The sequence below is a fragment of the Psammomys obesus genome, unplaced genomic scaffold (assembly GCF_907164565.1).
Source record: "Psammomys obesus unplaced genomic scaffold, mPsaObe1.curated_primary_1811, whole genome shotgun sequence".
In the NCBI taxonomy this organism is placed as follows: Eukaryota; Metazoa; Chordata; class Mammalia; order Rodentia; family Muridae; genus Psammomys; species Psammomys obesus.
Genome location: NW_026596046.1, coordinates 12376743 through 12398804, shown reverse-complemented (window position 1 = coordinate 12398804; position 22062 = coordinate 12376743). Strand labels below are relative to the sequence as shown.

General features: G+C 46.8%; 1 protein-coding gene across 2 annotated transcripts in view; it reads left to right on the top strand.

Moving 5' to 3' along the window:
- St8sia2 (ST8 alpha-N-acetyl-neuraminide alpha-2,8-sialyltransferase 2) overlaps window positions 1-16106 on the top strand; it is a 66913-nt gene extending 50807 nt beyond the window's left edge. For both annotated transcript variants that reach the window (XM_055623725.1, XM_055623724.1), the window contains 2 exons: window positions 27-320; window positions 15535-16106. In XM_055623725.1, the coding sequence (XP_055479700.1) occupies window positions 27-320; window positions 15535-15820 (580 nt within the window). In that variant the 3' untranslated portion in view covers window positions 15821-16106. The remainder of the gene's footprint in view (window positions 1-26; window positions 321-15534) is intronic.
- Window positions 16107-22062: the final 5956 nt, after the last annotated feature.

The following is a 22062-nucleotide window of genomic DNA, read 5'->3' as shown; positions in this document are numbered from 1 at the left end:
CCACCATGTCACCTTTACTCCCTCAGGTGCAACCTGGCTCCAGTTCAGGAGTACGCCCGGGATGTGGGCCTCAAGACAGACCTAGTGACCATGAACCCCTCCGTCATCCAGCGGGCCTTTGAGGACCTGGTGAACGCCACATGGCGGGAGAAACTGCTGCAGCGGCTGCATGGCCTCAACGGCAGCATCCTATGGATACCTGCCTTCATGGCCCGGGGTGGCAAGGAGCGTGTGGAATGGGTCAACGCTCTCATCCTGAAGCACCACGTCAACGTGCGAACGGCTTACCCTTCCCTGCGCCTGTTGCACGCAGTCCGTGGGTGAGTGTGCTGTCATGGCTAAGCGTGGGGGGGGGGGAGGGTAAGCAGGGCTGCCTCTCAGATGAAGCTCCATCTCCACACCCATTTGTTGAACCCTCTTAGCAAGCCACCTGGGCTTTCTGAGTCTCCATCCGCAGTGAGGGAGATTGGTACATCGGTTTCCTCTGGGAGAGAGGCTTACTTGCCAGACTCTTAAAGTAATTGGAGGTTGTATTGAGCCTCAATAGGAGCAGATGCAATGAGTCTGGGAAGGAAGACTTCATGTCTGCCATCTCCAGTAGGTGAGCTCCATCAGGAACAAATGGTGGCGACTTCAGCAATGTAGACTAATTTCCTCATCAGTAAGCAGGTATGGGAAGAGTATGCTGGTGTGTAGAGACTAAATGGGATAATGTGTGGGCAACGGCTAATACGGATTCACTGTCATTGTCACCACTGTTGTCTCCATTCTCCTTGATTCTTTCACTGAGTCCTGGGTCCAGTCCCTAGCACTGCATAGCCAGGGCTTGGTGGCCGTATGCTGAGCAATTGGGTGGTGGAGGCAGGAGGAATCAGAAGTTCAGGGTTATCCTCAGCAACATAGTGAGTTCACAGCCAGCAAGGGCTGCATGAGACTCTATCTCGAAAAAAAAAAAATTTTAAAAATGAAAGAAGAAGAAAGGGGCTGGAATGATGGCTCAGCAGTTAAGAGCACTGGCTGTTTTTCCAGAGGACCTGGGTTCAATTCTCAGCACCCATATGGCAACAAACAACTATTTTGGAACTCCAGTTCCGGGGAATTTGATGCTGTCACACAGATACACACCACCAATTTATATAAATAAAAACAGATAAAGGAGGAGGAGGGAGAGGAGGAGAAGAAAGAGAAGGAGAAAAGGAGGAGGAGAAAAAGAGGAAGAGAAAGAAAAAGAAGAAGAAAAGGAAGAAGAAGAATTGTTTAAGTTCACAGCTATGCAGTTAGGCTTTTCAACAGCCTAGCCAAGCTGTTAATTCCTAACTTCATGCTCATTTCTTCCCAACTGTGAGACCAGGCAGAGACCCACTCCCAGGGATCTGGACCAGGAAACTGCCTGGGATCATACCAGCCAGCCAAGCTGGATGTTAAGCCCTCGCTCACTTGGTTCCAGTTATTTCATACAGGGTAAGAAATCAACCCAACACTTAGGACTCCAAAAAATAATAGCTGTTCTTCCCAATTGCTGTTAATCAGAAATTCAGAAAAAGCTTGCTTGGCAGGATGGTTCTAGGCCAGGGTGTGTCATACAGTTGCGGTGAGGTGGTTGTTGGCTGGTGACAAGACTTTGGGGACAACTAGTATTGCGTGAATCTCTTTTCACATCATTTCGGGATTAGATCCTAAGGAAATGGGGGGATACCGGTACCATATTCTAGCATATAAGAGCCTGGAGAAGCCCGGGTGGTGGGGTGGGAGCAGGTGCTGAGGAACTGAGTACTTTCATGAACATAAAACTGAGATATTTGTTACAAATACGCACCACTGACCTACCCAACAGTCCATCCAACCAAGGGGCCAATCACAGCCCTGTTCCACAGAAGAAGCTCCTGAATACTGATTCCTCGCCAGCTAAGGCACATTGCAATGCTCTTTAGTGGGGCTTCAACATAATAAATGGGAAGCCATCTGAGTTGCCCACAAAGGACCCATGCTCATGAAAAAAAGGTGACTCTAAGGCACTCATGCCTATGACCAAATTTGAACGTATTCTGGTATGTGTTATCATAGGAAACCCACTGGGCCCAAGAAAGATCTAAAGAGGCAAATCTCAGTGTTCCATCATTGAGGCTGGTACCTGTTCCAGAATGACACAAGGCTCCAGAGACCCTCTTCAGCACCTTTTCACTTCTTTCTGTCAGACTGGGTCTGTCAGAGAAACCTTAATCTCCAGGGCTTAGGCCCCAAGCCTTGAAGGGCTTTCCTTCCTGGAAGGAGGTCCTTCTTGAGTTGATTTGAAGATTCAAGGAGATAATAGAAGGCAAAGAACTGCCCTTTGGCAATAAGAGCAAAAGTCCTTTGGATGGGGTGCAGGCAGCCACCTGGAAGAAACCTCTGCAACCAGAGCTATTTTTAGCCATAATTGACTCACTTTCATCTGTCAAAATAGCATTAAGCAGCAGTAATGAGCCCTTTAAACAAACAGGCTGTTGATCCTGGAAGGAAGGCTGCTCTCTTTGCAGGCACTCCAGGAGGGAATACTGCAGGAGCAACAGGTGGGGTGCCCCACCTCAGGCCAGGAGAGGAGGAAAGAGAGGTGCCCTGGTATGGATTTCCTTACACAGAGCCCTCAATCTTGTGGAGTACTGAGCCCAGGGAGAAGGTAGGCATCCTGTGTCCTTAGGGGAAGAACTTGCCTGCATTGCCAGCTGCCCTTACCTGATGTTGACAACAAATGCAGGAACAGGCTAGCAAGGCGTGCAGAATGAAATCACGAGAGAAACGTCCAAGGGGTGGTAAAGAAGGCCCGGGACCAACTATGCATAAAGGATGCTCTGTCCAGGCAGTGAAAAAGAAAACACACGGAGGAGGCAGAAGTATTTACTAGTAGTAAATTTGGTGACGGACCAACACCCAGGATCTATAAAGAACTCCGGCAGCGTAAAGGCAGAAGCATAAACAACCCAATTAAAAAAAAAAATAAAATAAAAAACCAGGAGGATTTGAATAGACATTTCTCCAAAGAAGATATGCAAATGACAATTAGCATATGACAAGCTGTTCAGCATCAACGATGACTGCAGAATGCAAAAAAAAAAAAAAAAAAAATCACTGTGAGGCACCACTTCACACCTAGGAACATAACTGTCATCAAATAAATTAAGAAAGTGACCAGAAAACAAGTAAGTGTGAGGACGTGGGGAATCTGGAACTCTTGGGCTCTGCTGGCAAGGGTCTTAAATACGAGTCCACCTCAGAGACATGCTAGTATCTTTGCTAATGAATGCTCAGGAAAACCCAGTGATCTGGTGATCTGCCTGAGGTGACTCAGCCATTAAGTGGCATAACCAAGAGTAGAGCCACTTCATCTGACTCCCAGTGTAGCAAATGCAGCGGGAACATGTGCCTCCTCGTTTCTCTTCATTTCCAGATCTTTAGGGGCCAGGGAAGGAGGTCAGTGGGCCTAGGAGCATCACCCTGGTGTAGAGACTCTGTTCACACAGCCGTTATCCAGGGCCTGGGCAGCTTACCCAACAGGTAGGACAGGATGAAGGGTCAGGATGTGACAGAGTCTCCCCAACCATCAGCACCTAGTGGGACACTATCTTCTTAAAACCTTCTCATCCCTGGAATAGAAGGATGTGTCTTCCTTGATCTGTTTGACTGTTTCTTTGCATGTGAGATATTCTTGTGAAGAAAAGCAGACATACTCAGATGTCAACTGATCAACTACACATTCTGAATGCTCTGTGGGGAAACTGAAATGGAAGATAGGAAAATACGTAGGGGGCACATGATACCTTAGCAATAGCTTATGGGCCAGACACTGTGCTGAGCCTTATCCCATGTAATGGTAAAACTAGACTTAGTCTCCTTACCCACCTTTTAAAGATAGAAAAAAGTGAGTAACTTATATTCAAAAGGCCCCCTGGAAAGGAACAGATCTAGGACTCTTCTGTCGCTACTCGTCAGCTTCTTTTAACCTCTCGTTCACATGGCCAGGAAATAGTGAGGAGACTCAAGAAAAATAATGTCAAGAAGAGCAAAGCCAAACTGGGCTTGAGCTTATAGAAGTAGTAAGAAAAACAATAACAGTACCAAAAAGCTGCATTATCTTGCAGGCAAAACTCAAAGAAATAGAAGTAGCTTATAATGAGGCTACAAAAGACAGGGATAGGCCAGGAGGCAGTTCTTTTGCTTTGCACACATGAAACTCTGGGCTCTGTGCTCAGAGTTGCAAAATATAAAAACAAAATACAGAAATAAAACAATTCCTCAACTTCCGTCTTCTCTTCAAAGAGGATGGACATGGATCTATGGCATGGAGAAAGTGAGATGGTCTTTGATACATTACCCATGGGTCCATTTGTTGCCTTAAGCTAGAGGCTCCCAGTATGGACTCTGGATCACCTGGGAATTTGTTAGAAATGCAGATGCTCAGACCACCCAGACGTACAGAACCACAAGCCCTAGGAAAGCCTCCAGCAATCTGTGTTTTAACAGGCTTTCCACCTAATTCTGGTGCAGAGCATAAACTTGAGAACCATTGCCATGGTTCTCAATCAAGACCAATTAACAGCCCAGGGGGGACTTGCCATTAGGTAGGTCCTCTGAGCAGCTGACTATGCTCTTTTCTAAATTAAGCTGCACTGGAAGGACAATGGAGACTGTCATCTTGGCTCCAATTTTTTTTTTTTTTTAAACAAAGGGAAACTGTGGACACCAGTGAGCCTGGATTTGGAAAGGTTATTCATCCAGGGTTTCATAAACAGAGGGAGGAAAAAAACATCGCAGGTAGGTGTGCTTGCCAGAAAGAAGCAGGGCATGCTGTCCCAGGGTCCCTGCGTGAAGGGAAGAACAGACAGGTACACTGGGATTTATGTAGTCGCTTTATTTACACAGGGTGTTAGTCAGCTATGGTCACAAGGCACTTTATGGCAACTTGAAGAGCTGTGTCCTGTGAAAGAGGACAAATGTTATAGTTTACTTCTCCTATTACCCAAAAGGAAACTAAGACTCAGAGATGTTAATTGTCCTAGTGAGAGGGAGAAGCTAGAACTAGGATCTGCCTATAGAAGATTGAGAGTTCTCTAACTATCCTACCATCAACTCCTCATATCTGTGACAGAAGGACCAACCACACTCGAATGACCACCAACCCTCCGAGTATGCTAATTTATGGTGTTCATGTTGACCTTATTGAAACCTCTGTGACCCTGACCCCAGGCTCAGACATTGTCTCCACTTTTGCCATTGGGTAAAATCGGTCACTGTTGGGCCAGTTAGCACATTCACAAGTGAGTTGATTTCAGTGGATGTCTCAATAGTCAGGGTCTCAGTCAATCTAAGGGAAGAAACTGAGAATTCTCGACAAATCAAAAATTCTGCAGTGTCTTGAAACTGTGAATGGACAGATGGCCACCACGAAGGTTTCCATGATCTTGGTACACAGCTGTGGATGTTTTAGCACCTTTTAGAGCCAGGGAGGTCAGGGGTCACTTTATTACTCTGTTTAGCCAGATTCTACTTAAAGAGTCACATATGCTTTGGGGGTGCCAGACTGGAAAAGGACCACCGTGGCAGAAAATTGAGGACTTGAAACATTTGGGAAGAGAAGACTCCGGGGAGTATCAGAGCATCTTCATTCAGCCAGGGACTCTCATCAGGCACTTAAAAGCTCCCAGGGTGCTTGAGGCTGATGAAATAGAGCCCTTGAGGGATGGCTAGATTGGGCCCGTGAGGCCGTGGGTAGGTGGAGGAGAGTGGTTGGGAGAGGAAGCCATCTGGCCACTGATGAGAACATCCCAACATCTGAGAGCCTTGGCAGGAAGGTGGCTCCTTTAGGAAGTAATGAATCCTCAGCGTCTTTTGAGATGTCTGCACAGAGTGAATCCCCCTCACTGGGGCTGTGAAAAGGGGTATCCATGTCGTTCACAGAGTTGGTACAGAGTTCACTGAGGGTGGCCTAAGCAAAGTACTGATGCTCCTATACTGTATAAATGTGTTATCTCATAGTTCTAGAAGCTGGGCACCCCAAAATTTAAATGTTGGCGGGGTTGGGCCCCCTGTAAAGGCTGTAAAAAATCTACCTCAGTCTTTCTGTCTGTAAGTGGCTGTCTTCACACTCACATCGCACAAACATTCCCATTTACAAAGATAAAAGATAACTTGGATTAAAGCCCATCCTAATGTCTAATTTTAATCTAGATACTTCTATGAGATCTTATCTCCAAATAAAGTCACATACCAAGGTATTAAGAGTTAGACAGGACAGATTTCAACCAATGAATTCAAGGAACACAATTCAGTCCATAACAGTTATGCTCTACTCCAGAATTATTTGATCCAATGAATCATTGCACTTACCAGCTCCGGCCCATCTGAGATAGTGACCCAGGTATTTCAGGGAGCAGAGAGCACAACACAAAGCCAGTGGCTGGCAGAGCCCAGCCTCGAGTGCCAACAAGGACCCCGCTCTCCCAAGGACTTTGCCAGCCTGCAGAGTGGCCCAGTGCCCTGGCTGGCAGTTAGCCAGGGAGGAGAGTAGCAGGGTGTATGGGCAGCCAGGCAGTTAAGTGTGGCACAGTAAGTGGGAAACTAGACGGCAGCTGGTCATGAATGGTTTTAATTCAATTACAACAACTGGGGAGGCTGTGACCTACAGAGAGGGCCACCCCTTCAGCAGGGCAGCAGCCTGCTGGCCCTGTGCAGACACCCTGTGAATTGGTGCCAAGTTAAGTGCCAGGAATGCTGAGCCTCGCCTTGGGATGGCACTGATTCAGGTCCCCTCCTGCCAGGGCTTAGAAGGGAAGACCAGTGGAGGGGGGTCTTGCCACCTGTCACTCTGAGCAGAAGCCTGAAGGCCAGAGAGCAAGCTGGGCGAGAGGACAGACAACCAAGGGACAGCCCAAGGCTACCCCAGGGCAGAAAGAGCATAATTTACATCTCTAGCCCACACCCTTCTCTTTTGCTGGTTCCACTTTGCTCCAGCGGGCAGGTAGTCGAGGAACTAGAGTTACCTTTCCGGAAGTGTGTTCTATAAAGAACAAAAGTTGTCTCGGCTAGAGAGATGGCTCAGCAGTTAAGAACAATGGAATTCCCAGCAACCACGTGGTAGCTGACAACCACCTACAATGAGATCCATTGTCCTCTCTGGCATGCAGGTGTACATGTGTAGATAGACAGACAGATAGATGATAGACAAACAGACAGACAGACAGATAGATAGATAATATTAGATTTATATATGAGCATATATACTCCTAGATATAAGATATACAAATAAATCTTTGAAAAATAAAAAAGAAAGATTGTCTGTAGTATTGGCTGACATTCAGACACCGGCATTTATTTATTTGTGAGTGTGTGTCTGTGTATTATGGTGGTGGTAGTCGTGGTGTGGACCAGAGATGTTATTCCTTAAGAGCTTTCAATTCCCCCCCTCCCCATATCCAGTGTCTTCATAGAATGTGAAGCTTACCAACTAGGTTAGAGTGGTTGGCGAGCAAACGCCGGGGATCTGCCTGTCTCTACCTCCCCAGCACATGCAAGCACATGCCACCATACCTGACTTATTAAACATGGCTTCTGGGGATCTGGCTTTACCATCTGGGCTGTCTCCCAGCCTTCTTTATTTTTAATGGTGTGTGTGTGTGTGTGTGTGTGTGTGTGTGTGTGTGTGTGTGTGAAACAGCAGTGAATATAAAAAGAAATAATCCAAATTATATGAAAGAAGTTTAGGTGAAAAGGAAGTGAACCCCTCTCATCTCTCATCGTCCTTCAGAAGGCAAGCAGTGAAGCTGGCTCTCTGTGTCTGTGTCTCCTCACGCCTTTCTAAACTCTGAAAAATTATTCCATATGGGCGCACACCACATCACGGTCCCTCAAAGCTGCCTGGCCGTACGTGGTACATCTGGCTCATCACCTGTGTAGGCAGAGGCATTGTTCCCAGTCTTTGCTGCAGTAATCATGAATTCATTCATCATGTATGATGATTTCTGCAAGTATATATGTATCTGTGGGCTTGCTCTTTAGAAGTGCCTTTGCTAAAAAAGAGAGATGGATACATGCTTTGTTGATTTTTATAGATATTGCCAAATTGCCCTCCCTAAAGGTAGGTACCAATTTACTTTGACCTACAATTATTGAAAATACCTGTTTTCCCAAAACCTCTCCAAAATATGTATTATCAACATTTGTCATTTTTAAAAATCCAGTGAAAACTAGCGTCTGATAGTTGTTTGAAACTGGAGTCCTTTGATTATGAACAAGGTTGGATATAATCTGTTTGTTTGTATATAGCATTACTTTAAACTCTAGAATCTGGCCACAAGGTTAAAGCTCCCAATACATGGTCTTTCTGGAGTCCTTGTGACCCTCTAGAGTCACAGGTGATGTTTAAGCATGAAAAACAGTTTCTCTACACCCAAAGCACCTACTCTGTAGCAGGAAGAACCCCTCAAATACCAGCATCATGGTTTTTTTTGTTTGTTTGTGTGTGTGTGTGTGTGTGTGTGTTTTACTCCTTTGTTGAAGAAACATTCTGTCTAGACTTGTGTTAGTATACATAGTCCTGGTTGCTGCCAGGATGGGTAGAATAAAGCTGAGTGAGTCCACACATCTTTCCTGATGGTGCCTTCACAGTGACCCATGAGCTCTGCTCACCAGTTATCACTGAAGATTTGTGAAGTATGGACTTCATGCACCTCCTATGCTAGCACCTAGGGTTAAACAAAAATTGGGAAGTCTTCTTGTTTCTTATAGAATTTAGAAGTGCAGGGAGGAAGGTATAGGCAAACAAATCAAGCGCAACAGGTGGGTGCTGTGATAGGGGAAAGGACCTAAGCCATCTAGTGAGGGCCTGGAGGCTCCAGCAGGAAGTGATATGGCAACTGAGAACACTCAAGAGCAGCTGACCAAAAACGTATAGGAAAGGCTTTGAAGGAAACCAAGATGCTGTGGTGACAGTCGGGTGGTACCGGGTGGAAATGAGAGAGATTTGCAGCCCTAGATCACTGGTATGTCCAATCTGGCTGGAGCCATTGCTTTTGTCCTATGTACTTGTGGGATCATTGAAACTTTTGGTGGCTTTGTCATGTTTGAAGTATATTTGAGCTAGATAGAACATTTGTGTAGATAAAACTGGAGACCTAGATACCTACGAACCAGAAGCCTCCCTCTAGAAGCTATTCCCATAGCTTCAACACACACGTGTACACTTGTGATCATCCATATGTGTATATATGGTGGTCAGAAGTCAACTTCTGGTACCTTTCCTCAGGTGTCAAACACCTTCGTGGTTTTCTTTTGAGACAGAGTCTCTCAGTGCAGGATATAAGACTCAAAGATTAGGCTGCCCACCTCCAACTTTTGGGGGGACTGAGCTGCAACCCTCCTTTTTGCAAAGCAGGCATTTTACCAACTCTTGACAGTAGCCCAAAATTCTAAAGTAAAGCCAGAAATAAGTCACGCAAAATGGACACATTCATCCTGAGAAAAACGAAGACGTAACGGAGACCTCACTGTACAGCCAAGGAAAAGTCAGCAATGGACTGTGGGACCTTCAGATCTGGGCTGAGGGTGCTTATGCAGAATACTCAATGGTGAAGTCCCTTCTGGGCTTTACTGCCCATCGTGCACAAAGCATCACCGAGCACCCTTCACATCTCCCTGTGATATAGTCCTGCCACCACAAGGACATCATGAGCCCAGTCCCACAGTGTCATTAGCTTCTTGGAGAAAGCCCTCTTTGTCCCATCTCCAACCAGTGGTGCCACTGTTCTTACCCACATATTGCGTCCAAGCATCCAGGGTGAAGGAAGAAAGCAGTTTAAAGATAGCTTTGGCAATCCTCATTGATTGCCGTCCATGCTCATAAAATATAGTGCTTAACCGTCACAGTCATTGGGGTGACCAATTTGAAAAATAATTACTGCCGTCTTCAAGATTACTTTGCCTTCTAATTAAAATCTCAAGACTAAGATATTAAAGGTGCATTGTCAATACAACTCTCTGGATGCACCCAGCTAACCTCATTTGGGAAGGCGAAATTAATTAGTTGGTGTTTTAACACACAGCTGTTATCCCAAGGAAAGGAACCATCTACAAGTCAGCCACGAACAGTCTCTAAATTGGCCAGAGCAACTGAGGAGACAGAAAGGAAATGGAGAGTGATCTGTTCCTGCATAACACAGTCAGCTTCTGTTACAAGCTGCTCATTGAACAGCGCTCCTGTGTTCCTGTCAGGCATGGCTCAGGAGTTCTTGTTTACCCTGGAGGCAGAATGGGGAGCAAGCGGGTCCCTCCACCAAGAGCCATCACACTTCTGATTTATTCTGGAACCTTGTGGACCATTAACACCTTTCCCAGTTAGCAATTCTGGGTGGAAACCTGGCACTAGGTCCAAAGCTGTGAGTTCTGTTCCATCCCCGCTGTCCACAGTTCCAAAGCTGTGCGCATGCGCACTGCTAGCTTCCTTTTTCTTCTTTTTCCACATCTTCCCGTTTTTTAGTTTCATTTGCGTGAGATGTATTTGGAACAGACACCATCTGTCTCACGGTGTCATGAGCTTCTTGGAGAAAGCCCTCTTTGTACCATCCCCAACCAGTGGTGCCACTATTCTTACCACATACTGTGCCCAAGCATCCAGACCTGATACAATGACAAAGCCCGAGTGTCTCAGTGGTTTAAGGCAACAGATGCTTGTGTCTCACTCCTAGAAAATGTGATGAGAGTTGTTCAGGGCTCTTTTCCGATCAGTGGTTTGGAGATCTATAGTGCATCCTGTTTTAGCCAACCCATCTCCAGAGCAGGGGAAGGAGCCTCTCTTGTAGCCTGGATACCAGAACTGGTGATATAACCCAGCTTAACCTTGGGGTTGCTGGGATGAGTTGGGGAGCACACTGTGGATTCGAAAAGTACTACTGTCTCTGCCTAGGGCCACAGGTACAGCAAGCAGAGAGCTGATTGATCGAATCCTACAAAGAAATGTAAGCCTTGGCCCCAATTCCTAAGCACACAGAGGGAGTAGAGGGGAAGCTCGTCAGGATCAAGTCGTACGACTGACAGGTTGAGCCAGGAAGATGCTAGAGGAATGTTTCCAGGAAGGTGGGGTCCATGTGCTTAATTTGGGAAAAGAGAAAAAGGGAAGAGTTCACCCAAGGAGCAGACAGAGAAAGGTATGGGGTGGGGAGATGCCAGCATGAGCATGTCATATCACCCTCCCGGTTAGGTCCTTGGCTGTCCCATTGATTAAACTCGTCTCCCACCTTTCTAGTCACAGGATTACTGGCCTGAATGGAAATTCATTTCTGAGAGCCTTTCCCTGCTCAGGCCTTTCTATCTGAAAGTAAACAAAGCACAAGTCTCTAGAATGGCATTTGGTGGTGTTAGCTCAGGCTGTAAGCAACACGCAGGGAGTCTACACGCAGGACACCACCAGTGCCTTGCGTGTCCCCAGACAGCGTCAGCTCCAACTCGCTGGCCTCTGGATGACAGTTGCTGTAGCAACAACCATGTCACCCAACCCTGACCCCAGGTCACCCAACCATAACCCGAACAGAATCACCACAGGGTGAAAGATGCCCCAGAGGCCAAGATTGGAAAACACACATTGTATATACATACTCTGTCCAATCCTAGGAATATGAATCTGCTTTTCCTCGGGGAAAAAAAAAAATCTCCCCAGTTCACTGCGTTTGCCTCTGTTCACTGAAAGAGGAAGACAAGTTCCATCCAGGAGGCTGGCACTCTAACCACAGACTGATTGATTCTGTCTGACTCACTCAATAAGCTTTTGCGTGATTTTTTAAAAGTTTATTTGTGGTAGTATGGAAGCTGAACCCAGAGCCTCGAGTCTGTTGAGCAAGTACTCTATCACTGAATAGCCTCAGTGTTCTAAAAACATTTTAAGTAGTTACCAACATTTTAAATTTTGGTGGATTTATATGAAAAATCCCATCTCAGTGTCAGATTACAGAGCAACAATAAAATCGCTCATTCCTGGAGATGCCATTGTCGCCACTGCTCCTATTACATGACAACACTGAGGCTGGACGTTGGTTTTCCTCACATACGTCCCAACCCTCTGTTTACCCCGTTATACCTGTGCCAGCCTGCTGGACTGGCTGAGTTCTCATCTTTCCTACGTTCACTCTGTTCCCTTTTTCCCTCCAAATGTAACCCATTTTCTGGTTCTTTTGTAGATCCGTCTCCTAGTCAGAGCAGGAGTTACTGGAGAATGTTATAGGAATCTCAGTGTGCAGGCTACACCTGGAAGTGGGCCCTAGGTGTCTCCTAAAGGTCTCAGTGTTGCACAAGATGCACCTTTCAAATCATGTAATTCTTCTCAGGAGCTCAGAACAGCATTACAATGTGGGGCAATTGGGAGGAAACCTCATAAAATACAGCCTTTCAGAAACACCCAAGTAACATCAGTACTTGTGGTGTTCTGTGGATTCTTGGGATAGTGGCATTAATTTCCCACTTGACTTAGAATCTTGAGCATGAATGTCCCCCATGGATTTCTCTCATCTGCAGGAATACTGGCTGATGCTACCTACCCTGTCTTACTGCGAAGAGACACCATGACCGCAGCAACTCTTTAAAAGAAAAACGTCTCATTGGGGCCGGCTTACCGTTCAGAGCTTTAGCCCATTATTATCACATTGCATGGTGGCAGGCAGGAAAACATGGCGCTGGAGAGGTAGCTGAAAGCTCTACAGCCAGATCCCCAGGCAGCAGAAAGAGACAGTGAGCCACTGGGCCTGGCTTGAGCTTCTGAAACCTCAAAGCCCATCCCTACTCCTAGTGACATGCTTCCTCCAACAAGGCCACACTTCCAATAAATGCCATTCCCTATGAGTCTACGGGGGCCATTTTCACTCAAACCACAACACTACCCCATCAATTCAGAACTATATTTGCCCAAGGCTATGTGGTATGGGTCCTTATGTGAATTCAGCCTGGCTCATCCCTCCTCCTGTTCCAGAAGACCCAGGAGGAACACCCTTAAGAGTTTCAGACCCATTTGCATTATGGGGAGCAGAGAAGACACAGAACACAATCAACCCAGGCCCACAGCTCCAAGTCTTTGTAAGTCTGTCTGATTCCCTGTTGGAAAATCCAGGTGCTAGGCAGTTTCTAGATTCAGACAGGATAAAATAAAGAGACACGAGGAAGAGGCTCTCCGACATACAGAACAAACATGGTTGTCCAAAGGACAACCCCAGGTTGGACAACCCCAGGTCCCGCTGTGCTTGGGAGTGTCATAGGCCTGGCTGTGGCCATCTAGGCCCATAGCCTCCTATCTCAAGTCCAAAGTGACATTCAAATTATACCAGACAGATAGTTGTGTTGGAGAGGTGGGTTGTAGGGGTCCTCAAAGTACCTTTTGTTTAATCAAACACTGCAAATATTACAGATTTTACTGTAATTATGTGGGTTATTAGGTATCTGTAACCTCATCAAATTCATCAATTAAAGTTCCCTCCAAACAAAAAAGCAAGGAAATGCTCTAGGGCTGGCTCTGGAATCTTTCGGGTTCCCTTCTTGAGCTTCAGAAAAAGCCATTGTGCACAATGAAGGGCTTTCTTGAGCTTCTAGGAAGCCTTCCCCTCCTCTCCACCCCCTGCCAGCTAAAATCACTGTGAAGAATACACACATACACACACACACACACACACACACACACACACACACACACACAGTCTTACCTTTCAAGAATAAGTAAAGGTTTTGCTCTGGTGTTCTGCTTCCATCATGAATTTAACTGGCCTGGCTAAAGGTAAAGTTGTATGTGAAGGGCCATCAAAAACTGAGCTGGTCTGCAGTGGAAGGGTGCCAAGAGGAAGCCATTTTGAGATACAGTCCCATGAAGGCTGCTTGTGTAAAGACAGGAAATCGTGGTCTGCGCCTGGTTTAGAGACACATGGGGCCAGCTTAGCAGTCAGCAGTTCTGCCTTTGCATTGTCACAGAAGCCTGGCTATTAAAGTCATTCAGCCGGGGGCAGGTGGAGCTTTAACTGCAAATAAAGAGGCAGGGACCACTCAGAGTGAGCTCCAGATCCATGCAGTAGGAAGAGAGAATGATAGCAAACAGAAGTTCTCTCCTGTGTAGAGACATTTTTCCATTCTCTCGGGATGTTGAAACCTGGAGGTGTCCGGATTACTCATCAGTGTGAAAAATGAGGTCCATCAGCAAGAAGTGACTTTCTGTAAGACACTAGAAGCTAACAACAAAACCATCAGAATTATTACCTCTATCCTCTGGGCATGGTTCCTCATCTGGAGTGCAGATTCCCCCTTCCATGCTGTAGTTCTGGCTAAGGGACACAGAAACGCATAGTATCCCGCTCACCCAGGATGCCTCACCCAACACCCTGGCTTTCTGCACTCCTCCTGGTTTCCTCCCATCACTCTTTGACAGAGTCCTAAAGGCAAGAAATACTGACTTCCTACTCAAGGTGGAAAATGATGGAGTGGCGGATCTTTGAAAGAAACCTATAGACAGAATCCAGCCTTGCAGCCCAGACCACGGTCCAGAGCCCCTTGGCTCTGTAGAGAAGTTAGAAGCATGGTCAGAGAAGGTCTTCTGCCTCAGAGGGCAGTGCTCCCAGGAGCACTGATAGGAAAGAAGTCTACCTCTATGAGCTTAAGTGGAGAAGACCGATGGGACTGTCTGTAAGGCATCAGGTAAGGTGCAAGCAAACATGCCTTAAGAGGGGTCAGGGCCAAGCCTGGATACATCCATGTGTATTGGTGGTGGCTCGTTCATGCTCTAACTTAGCGTAGTAATGACTGAATACACATGGTTGCAAAGCCAAAAATATTTATCATCCAGCCCACTACAGAAAACTGATAACCCAGCTTCCGTTGTCAGTGGGTCTGAGCTCAAGGCAAGGTACCGCGCTCCTTCCCACTGGGCTTCCGGTTCTCATGTTGGCAGCCCAGACCTCGTTGACTGATGCACAGGAAAGCACCAATTCATGGTGTAGTCCGGGTGCTTCATCAGTGGTGGTTATCAGACTTCTGAGAAGGAGCCCTTGGCTCTATGACTTGATTGGTTCTGGGAGTGGCAGGAGGCGGGCTGCTGGAAAGAATAAAATCTCTTTCTTCTTGGAAAGAAGTATTCACAAGCCCATTTCTTCATTGTTTTTGTACATGTTTGTTTCTAACGTATGTTAGTGGATGCATGGGTGTACATACATGCGTACGTACGTGCTTACCTGTACGTGTGGCAGCCAGAGGTTGACATTAGGCATCTTTGCTCTTTTTCTTTTTTTTAGATACAGTCTCTTGCTCACCCCAGAGCTCACTGATGGGCTGGGCTGGCTGGCCAGCGAGCTCCCGAAGTCCTCCTGTTTCCACTGGTTGCACAGTAGGGTTACAGGTATATTCCAGCACACCCAGCTTTTGCATGGGTGCTCAGGGGTCCAAACAGGTTCTCACGCTTGCAAAGCAGGCATTTTACCAACTGAGCCATCTTCCCAGACCTTATTGTTTCTTTTTTAACTTCCTTTTTTTTGTTTGTTTCTTACCCAGATATTGGCTGACCAACAAAGTCCACATCAAAAGACCAACCACTGGCCTCTTGATGTACACCCTGGCCACGCGCTTCTGCAATCAAATCTACCTCTATGGCTTCTGGCCCTTTCCACTGGATCAGAATCAGAACCCCGTCAAGTACCACTATTATGACAGCCTCAAGTATGGCTATACCTCCCAGGCTAGCCCCCACACCATGCCCTTGGAATTCAAGGCCCTCAAGAGCCTACATGAGCAGGGGGCATTGAAACTGACTGTCGGCCAGTGTGACGGGGCTACGTAAGGAGGGCAAGCCCATGGGACTCAGTGGCTCACTTTCCTGCCAGCTACACCACAGGCAGATGGGAGTCGGGGTGGCACAAACATAGAACAAGCAGGCTAGTGGTTTTCTTTGTTAAAGTGTAAAACAGTGACCAGAATATATATATCTATTCCTGCATATATATATTGACCTGAGTATTTATAACTGTGTGGTGTTCATCTAGCATTAGGCAGATAAGCCACAGGAAGAAGGTGTGGAGAACCCACCTGGACCAAATGGAGACTCGGTCCATCTTTGGGGGCAGAAGGACTTGACATGCAAAGAAGCTAGTCCCGTGACTTTGGATGACAACCCGCCTCCTGGGCTGGATGAATCTTTGGGCTCATGGATGAATGGAGAGCCACCTGTTGTCAGCTTCCCCGAACCTCTGAGTGATGTGTGGATTCTGGGTAGCTCAGACCCAGAGAGGACAGCTTGGACCAGTCTAAAGAGGTGCAGTTTCCTGGAGGAGAGACTTGGAGAGTTCCGCTGGGCAAAGAGGCACAAGGAAACCAAGCAGCAGCGGTCACAGCAGAGCTGAGGGCCTTGTTCATGAACTTCAGAGTGCAACTGCCCAACGGGCAAGCACAGATGACACCTGTGTCCCAGACAGACCTTCACAGCTATGGAGAAAACTCAGTGGACAGCCCCATATTCTGGCTAGATAAGTACCACCCGGGACTTAGTAGGGTGGAACCGCAGATGGCCCTAAAGAGGTAGATTGTTGTAAATCATGGTTTCAGAAACTTGAGATCCTCAAGGAGTTTGCTCCGCCTCAGAAAAGGACAAAAGAGTTTTCCAAAATACAGTCACTTTGTTGGATGAGGCCCACTGAGGAAGGAGTGCTCTTAGAACTTCAACTTCCAGGTTAGCTTTCATCCCATTCCTCTCAGAACGTCACACGAGGGAACTCTAATGTCACATCTACTACCAACCAGAAAGGCACAGCAAATGCATGAAAGGGCACAGTCACGATAGGAATCATTCTGTTCAAAACATATACAATTGCTTTTCTAGGCACCTCACAGAGCCCCCAGAGCCGGACACCTGGATGACTGTGAACATCCAGCTCTGGATCTCTGCGGTCACTCTGTTTACTTTCGCATCCTGCACCCTGACGGTCCCCTGCAGCCAGCCTGCTGTGTCCATGTCACCCTGTCACTTTCCCATCTTGACAGTCATGCCTGCCCACACCAAGCTCCACCATGGAGATTTTCAGCTCTTCCGTGAGAGGTCCCAGCATCTACCCTACACACCCGCCCACCCTCACCCCCCTACTCCAGCAATGGCTGCAGAGTTTTTGCAAAAGCCTTCCCCCAGCCCCATTAAGATTCCCACTTAAGACTTGTTTTTCTTGTAAAAGCCCAAAGCCAAACACAGTTCCAAACACTGGACATAATCTCCAGGGAAAGTCTGGGCTCAATGCCAACAACGTAGGGGTCACACACACAGTAAAGCCTTAGCCAGCTTGCTGTGTTAGATGCAGTCCCTTGCCTGATAAATAATGGTGTTTTAAAACATACTTGAAAGATAAGTGTTAAAAAAAAAAAAACAGACTATTATCTTGAAGGTGAAGAGAGTTAAGAAAAGTAATCAAGATCTGCTCCCAAGCATATGAGGCCTGACGTAATTAATCAACAGCCATTCAGAATACGACATTTGCTCTAAGTTAATGGCTGATGGGAAGTGAGCAGAGACAATGGAGGGACACCCTAGAACCATTAACCCTGTGTACAGTTCCTCCGGCCCCAAACCAGCATGCGGATTGTACCTCTCTGCGTTTCCCTTTGTTCTTGTTGCAATATGAAGCTTGGGATTTGGGACTTGCATCACAAAATGAATATTTAAAAAAGCAACAGCCCTAACAGCCTCCCTGGGAGCTGAGTGTTTCAGCCTCCTCATGAGCAGTGGAAATAATTAGCATCATATTTTACATGTCTCCAGAGCCTTTGGTCTTAAGGCTCTCAAAGGCTCTAGGAGACATTTAATTTCTGAAGTTTGCAGTGCCCAGGAGGAAGAGGGGCAGTTGCCAGCAGGGCCTTGCATTAGCAAAGCTCTTGGATGTCAGAGCATTACTTGTGGAATCATGAAGGCACCCAGAGGTCAGGTTCCAGAGGTGACCCTGAGCTTCACCCAGCATCCTCTCCCTGCAGAGGAGTTAAAAGGACCAGTTGTCTAATTGGACTTACACAGGCTGTAACCTGATGGGAAAAGGGAAAAGGTCCCACGACCACCCATGTTTGCCCTTTCCCTAACTCAGCAGGCCCTGGGCATGTAGCAACAGAAACTGTGTGGGCCTTAGCTTTTCCTCTCCTTGTTCTTCTCCAGACAGACTACTGGGGATTCAGTTGGGGCTGGGTTTTACTGAAGCCTTTTAACATAGGCTGGTTGACCTTGGCCCTGGCCAGGGAGGCACAGCATGCACTCCTAACCTGATAGCAGCCACAGTCAGCCACAGCATCTCATCAGCCTCAGCCAGTCTCTACTGTTGGCCATCAGTCACCTCCTCAGGCCACCTACCTAAGCCTCCCAGACTTCCATTTACTTTGTGCCCCCAGTGACCCCACCCTCAGTCTCTGCTGTTACCAAAAAAGGGGAGAAGGGCATTTGACATGAGACCTTGGCCTCTCCCTCCCACTTAACCTTCATTCTCCCATTCCTGAGTAAATGGGGTCCCTCCTGTAGCCAGGGAGTTTTTCCCTCTCACACCCTCAGTCTCTTCATTGCTTCTCTTACATCCACCCTGATTCCTATAACCTCTCTACTTAACTCCTCCACTACCAGACCTAGGCAGGGTCTCCAGGCCTTTTTTGCCACCTATAATACCCTGGACCACATCTTAGTGTGTCTTCGTAGCCCACTCCAGGGACCAGCATCTCAACACCTAATTTGAAAGGCCTGTCTCATTGCAAAGCTCAATTCTCCTGGGCATGATACTATGTTCTTAAGATTCTACCCCTCCCGCCCCAATCTCCATGACCATTTATTTATATATTTATTTATGTATTTATGAGTTATTTATTGGCATTCCTACCTTGAGCTGAAAAGGAAGCCAAGGAAGAGCTGCCCATTTCCACTTCTCCTCTTCCTGTACCACAAAGTAGCCATTCTTTCCAACAAGGTCCTCCCCAAAGGCCTGTACACACTGCATTAGCAGTTCCATGCTTTCCTTCAGACCTAACTACCACCACCCAAAGAACACCCTCCACTCCCCTTGGCTTCTTAGCTCCACAGGAAGCTCCAGTTCCAGGATGACACACTGCTTGTTAAACATACTCTATCTGCTCTGGCATCTTGAACTCAACACATCTGAAGCTCAGTAGACATTCTGTCTTTCCTGCACGATTCCCTGTTTTCCCACTAGAACACCAATGATTCTTTCAACACAGTCTGGGACCCTGAGATGACCACTGACTCTTCCATGTATCCTCTCATTACTCTTTCCAATTAGTCCCAACTTCGCCTCTATTTGTCCCATAGACCCCTTAGTAGTGGTGTCCTCTCCCAGACCTCCCTGAGCATGCACAATGGTATGTAACTCCAGTTCTTCACAAACCGTGATAAGATCCCCTGGCCCACAGAAAAAAAAAATGTTCCTGTCTTTATCCTGACATTACAGAGCACCCAGTCAGATCCTTTCATACCCTGCTCCAGCCAATGCGGAAGAGTTGTCACCATTGGAAAGGGAGCCATGTTTCCTGGCTCTGCACCTTTGGCCTTGCAGCTCTCATCTTCTGGACCATTCTTGAGTTTCTTCCAAGGCCCATGCAGAGACCACATCCTCCATGAGCCCTCCCTGAGCCACCAAGGCTGGGATCTCTCCCTCCACGGAACCACCGCAGCACTTTATTTGTATCTTTCTCATGGCACTTACCATATTCTGCCTTGTATTATAGCTACCTGTGCACTTGTCCTGTGTCTGTTCTTAGACTATAAGCTTGCCAAGGGCAGGCACTGTTTTGCTCATCTGTATCCATCACAACACTAGGTGTGGTGCTTAGCACACAACAGTTGCTCAATAAATGTTTGTTGTCTTAAATCCTGGACGTCTCTAGAGACTTTTTATAGTGAGTGAAGCCATTTTGCATCTGTCATGTCAAAAGAACCTTCCAAAAAGTCATGTGGGTTGGGCCAAAGCAGAATAAATAGGTCATTAAACTGAGGCAAAGGCCTTGCATGGGATTTTCACCAAAGTTGTACCCTTACCCCGGGGCTTTTTCTATAAATCCATGTGGTTGGAGCACTCAGTGTAAACTAAAAATTGACTTTAGCTAGATGTGGGCTTGGCTGCCCCAGGTCAGTGTCTCATTTTCCTAGGGCAAACATTATTATGAACTTCAACATACATACCCATTAACACAGGCAGATTTTCACTGTTTCTGGGGAGGACAAATGCCATTTGGGTTTTCTCAGACCCTTGGGGGAGGGGTTGGGCTGTGGGACCTCATTCATCATTCCCACTGCTCTTGTTGCAGGATGGGAAGCCATCCGTCCAGATGGCAGAGAGACTGACGGCTCCAAGAGGCTGCTGTTTGATAAATCTCTTCATGCCTAATTAAGGCTCTCCTTCCAGAATGGAACAGAGACACTTATTGATGGCAGTCAGATGGGACTCCAGACATGAATGCTGCCTCATAAATGCCCTTAATAGCATCTCCACTGACACCAGCAGCTCACCCCCACCCTGTCTCTCACCATCACTTCTGGATGTCATCCTTTGCCATCTTCATTCCCATCCTTTCACAGTCCTCCTCCAAAACCCTCCCAGGTGCTGAGGGGCAGCTCCTACTTTTGTTTACCTGAATCCTAACCTGGGTCACTGTGAGATGGCAGTAAGGAAATGGGGAGGCAAATCACTCAATACCATCCCTCTGGGAGGCAATAAATAAATAAATAAATAAATAGTAAATAAATGGCTTCTGTCCTGGTGATGGGCCATTCACAACAGTGGGAGGTTTTTATGGTTACCATCTAGAAACAGTGTAAGTTACCTTTTGGCATTTTAAGAATTGTTTAATTTTCATTCTCAGCAGCCCAAGTCATGGGAAATCTTCACACATGATGCCTATCCAGCCCCTAGGCAGGGTTTGTCTACTCATTCCAGTTGCCTTTAGCCAAAGCCCAGTAGAGTCATCCAAGCAGGACACTAAAGGGCCTTGTGACCTGTTTCCTCTTCCTATCACTTCCTGAACCATTACACCTTCCTCTGCAGGAAACCTAGCAGAGAAATGGGCCTGCCAAAAGGACTCCAAGAACTGTCAAAACAACAACAAAAAGGTCCAAATGCTCTACATAAGAAAAGCACTTCAAATTTAAAAAAGCTTCTTTGAAGCTGATGCAGAACGAGCTACGAGCAGCCAATTCTTATGGGATTGTTGAAAAAAGAAGATACCAGAGTTAGGAAAACTGCTGTTAGTATTCCAACCACAGAGAGGCTTTCAGATTTTCATGTACTAATATGGCTGGTACAAGAAACCACCCTTCCATCTGGCTCCATTTGCCTAGATGAGATCGTTGAGATAGTTAAGCTGCTGACCAGTTGGTAAAGGGTTCACTGTTCATCAGCATCATCAGTAGAAATTAGATGCTGTGAGGATGACACAGGCGATCCAGTTTGCCTAAACTGGGATTACCCATCCTCATCCTAGTGGCCAAGTGTGTTAAGAGTAGAAGTCACTATAACAACTGTAAGTGGGATAAATTGCTTGTTTGTGTCCTGTGCTCCTGAGTATCATGTCTGCACAAGAGCTTTGGGATGAATTCCAGGTAACCAAAGTCTCAGTCAAGTGCCAAGGGACATGAATTAGGCCACTGTGGGTTAGAGAAGAACCTAATGACTCCTTTGTGGCATCACTGTGAAAATACGAATCAAGGATGTGCAGGATAAAGAGTGGAGTGCAGAAGAGTAGGAGAGCACCGTGCCATAGAGCAAAGGAAATGTGTGCAGCTCTGAGTGTTCTGGCTTCCACCAATGCCCAATCATGCCCCTGCCTTGATCAGACCTATTGGGCTCTCCACCCTGAGAAGACATCAAGCCTCACACTACAACGCTTGAGCTCTCCTACCCTCTGACTCATTATTTGGGATGCCCAGCCTTTTTTATTTTCCTATAACTTTTCTAAAATATCCTGGTCTCAGAGCTTCTGCATCTGCTGCTTCCTCTGCCCAGAAAGCTACACCTTACTCAGGGCCTTCTCCTCAGCTTTCAAGACTGAAATTGGATG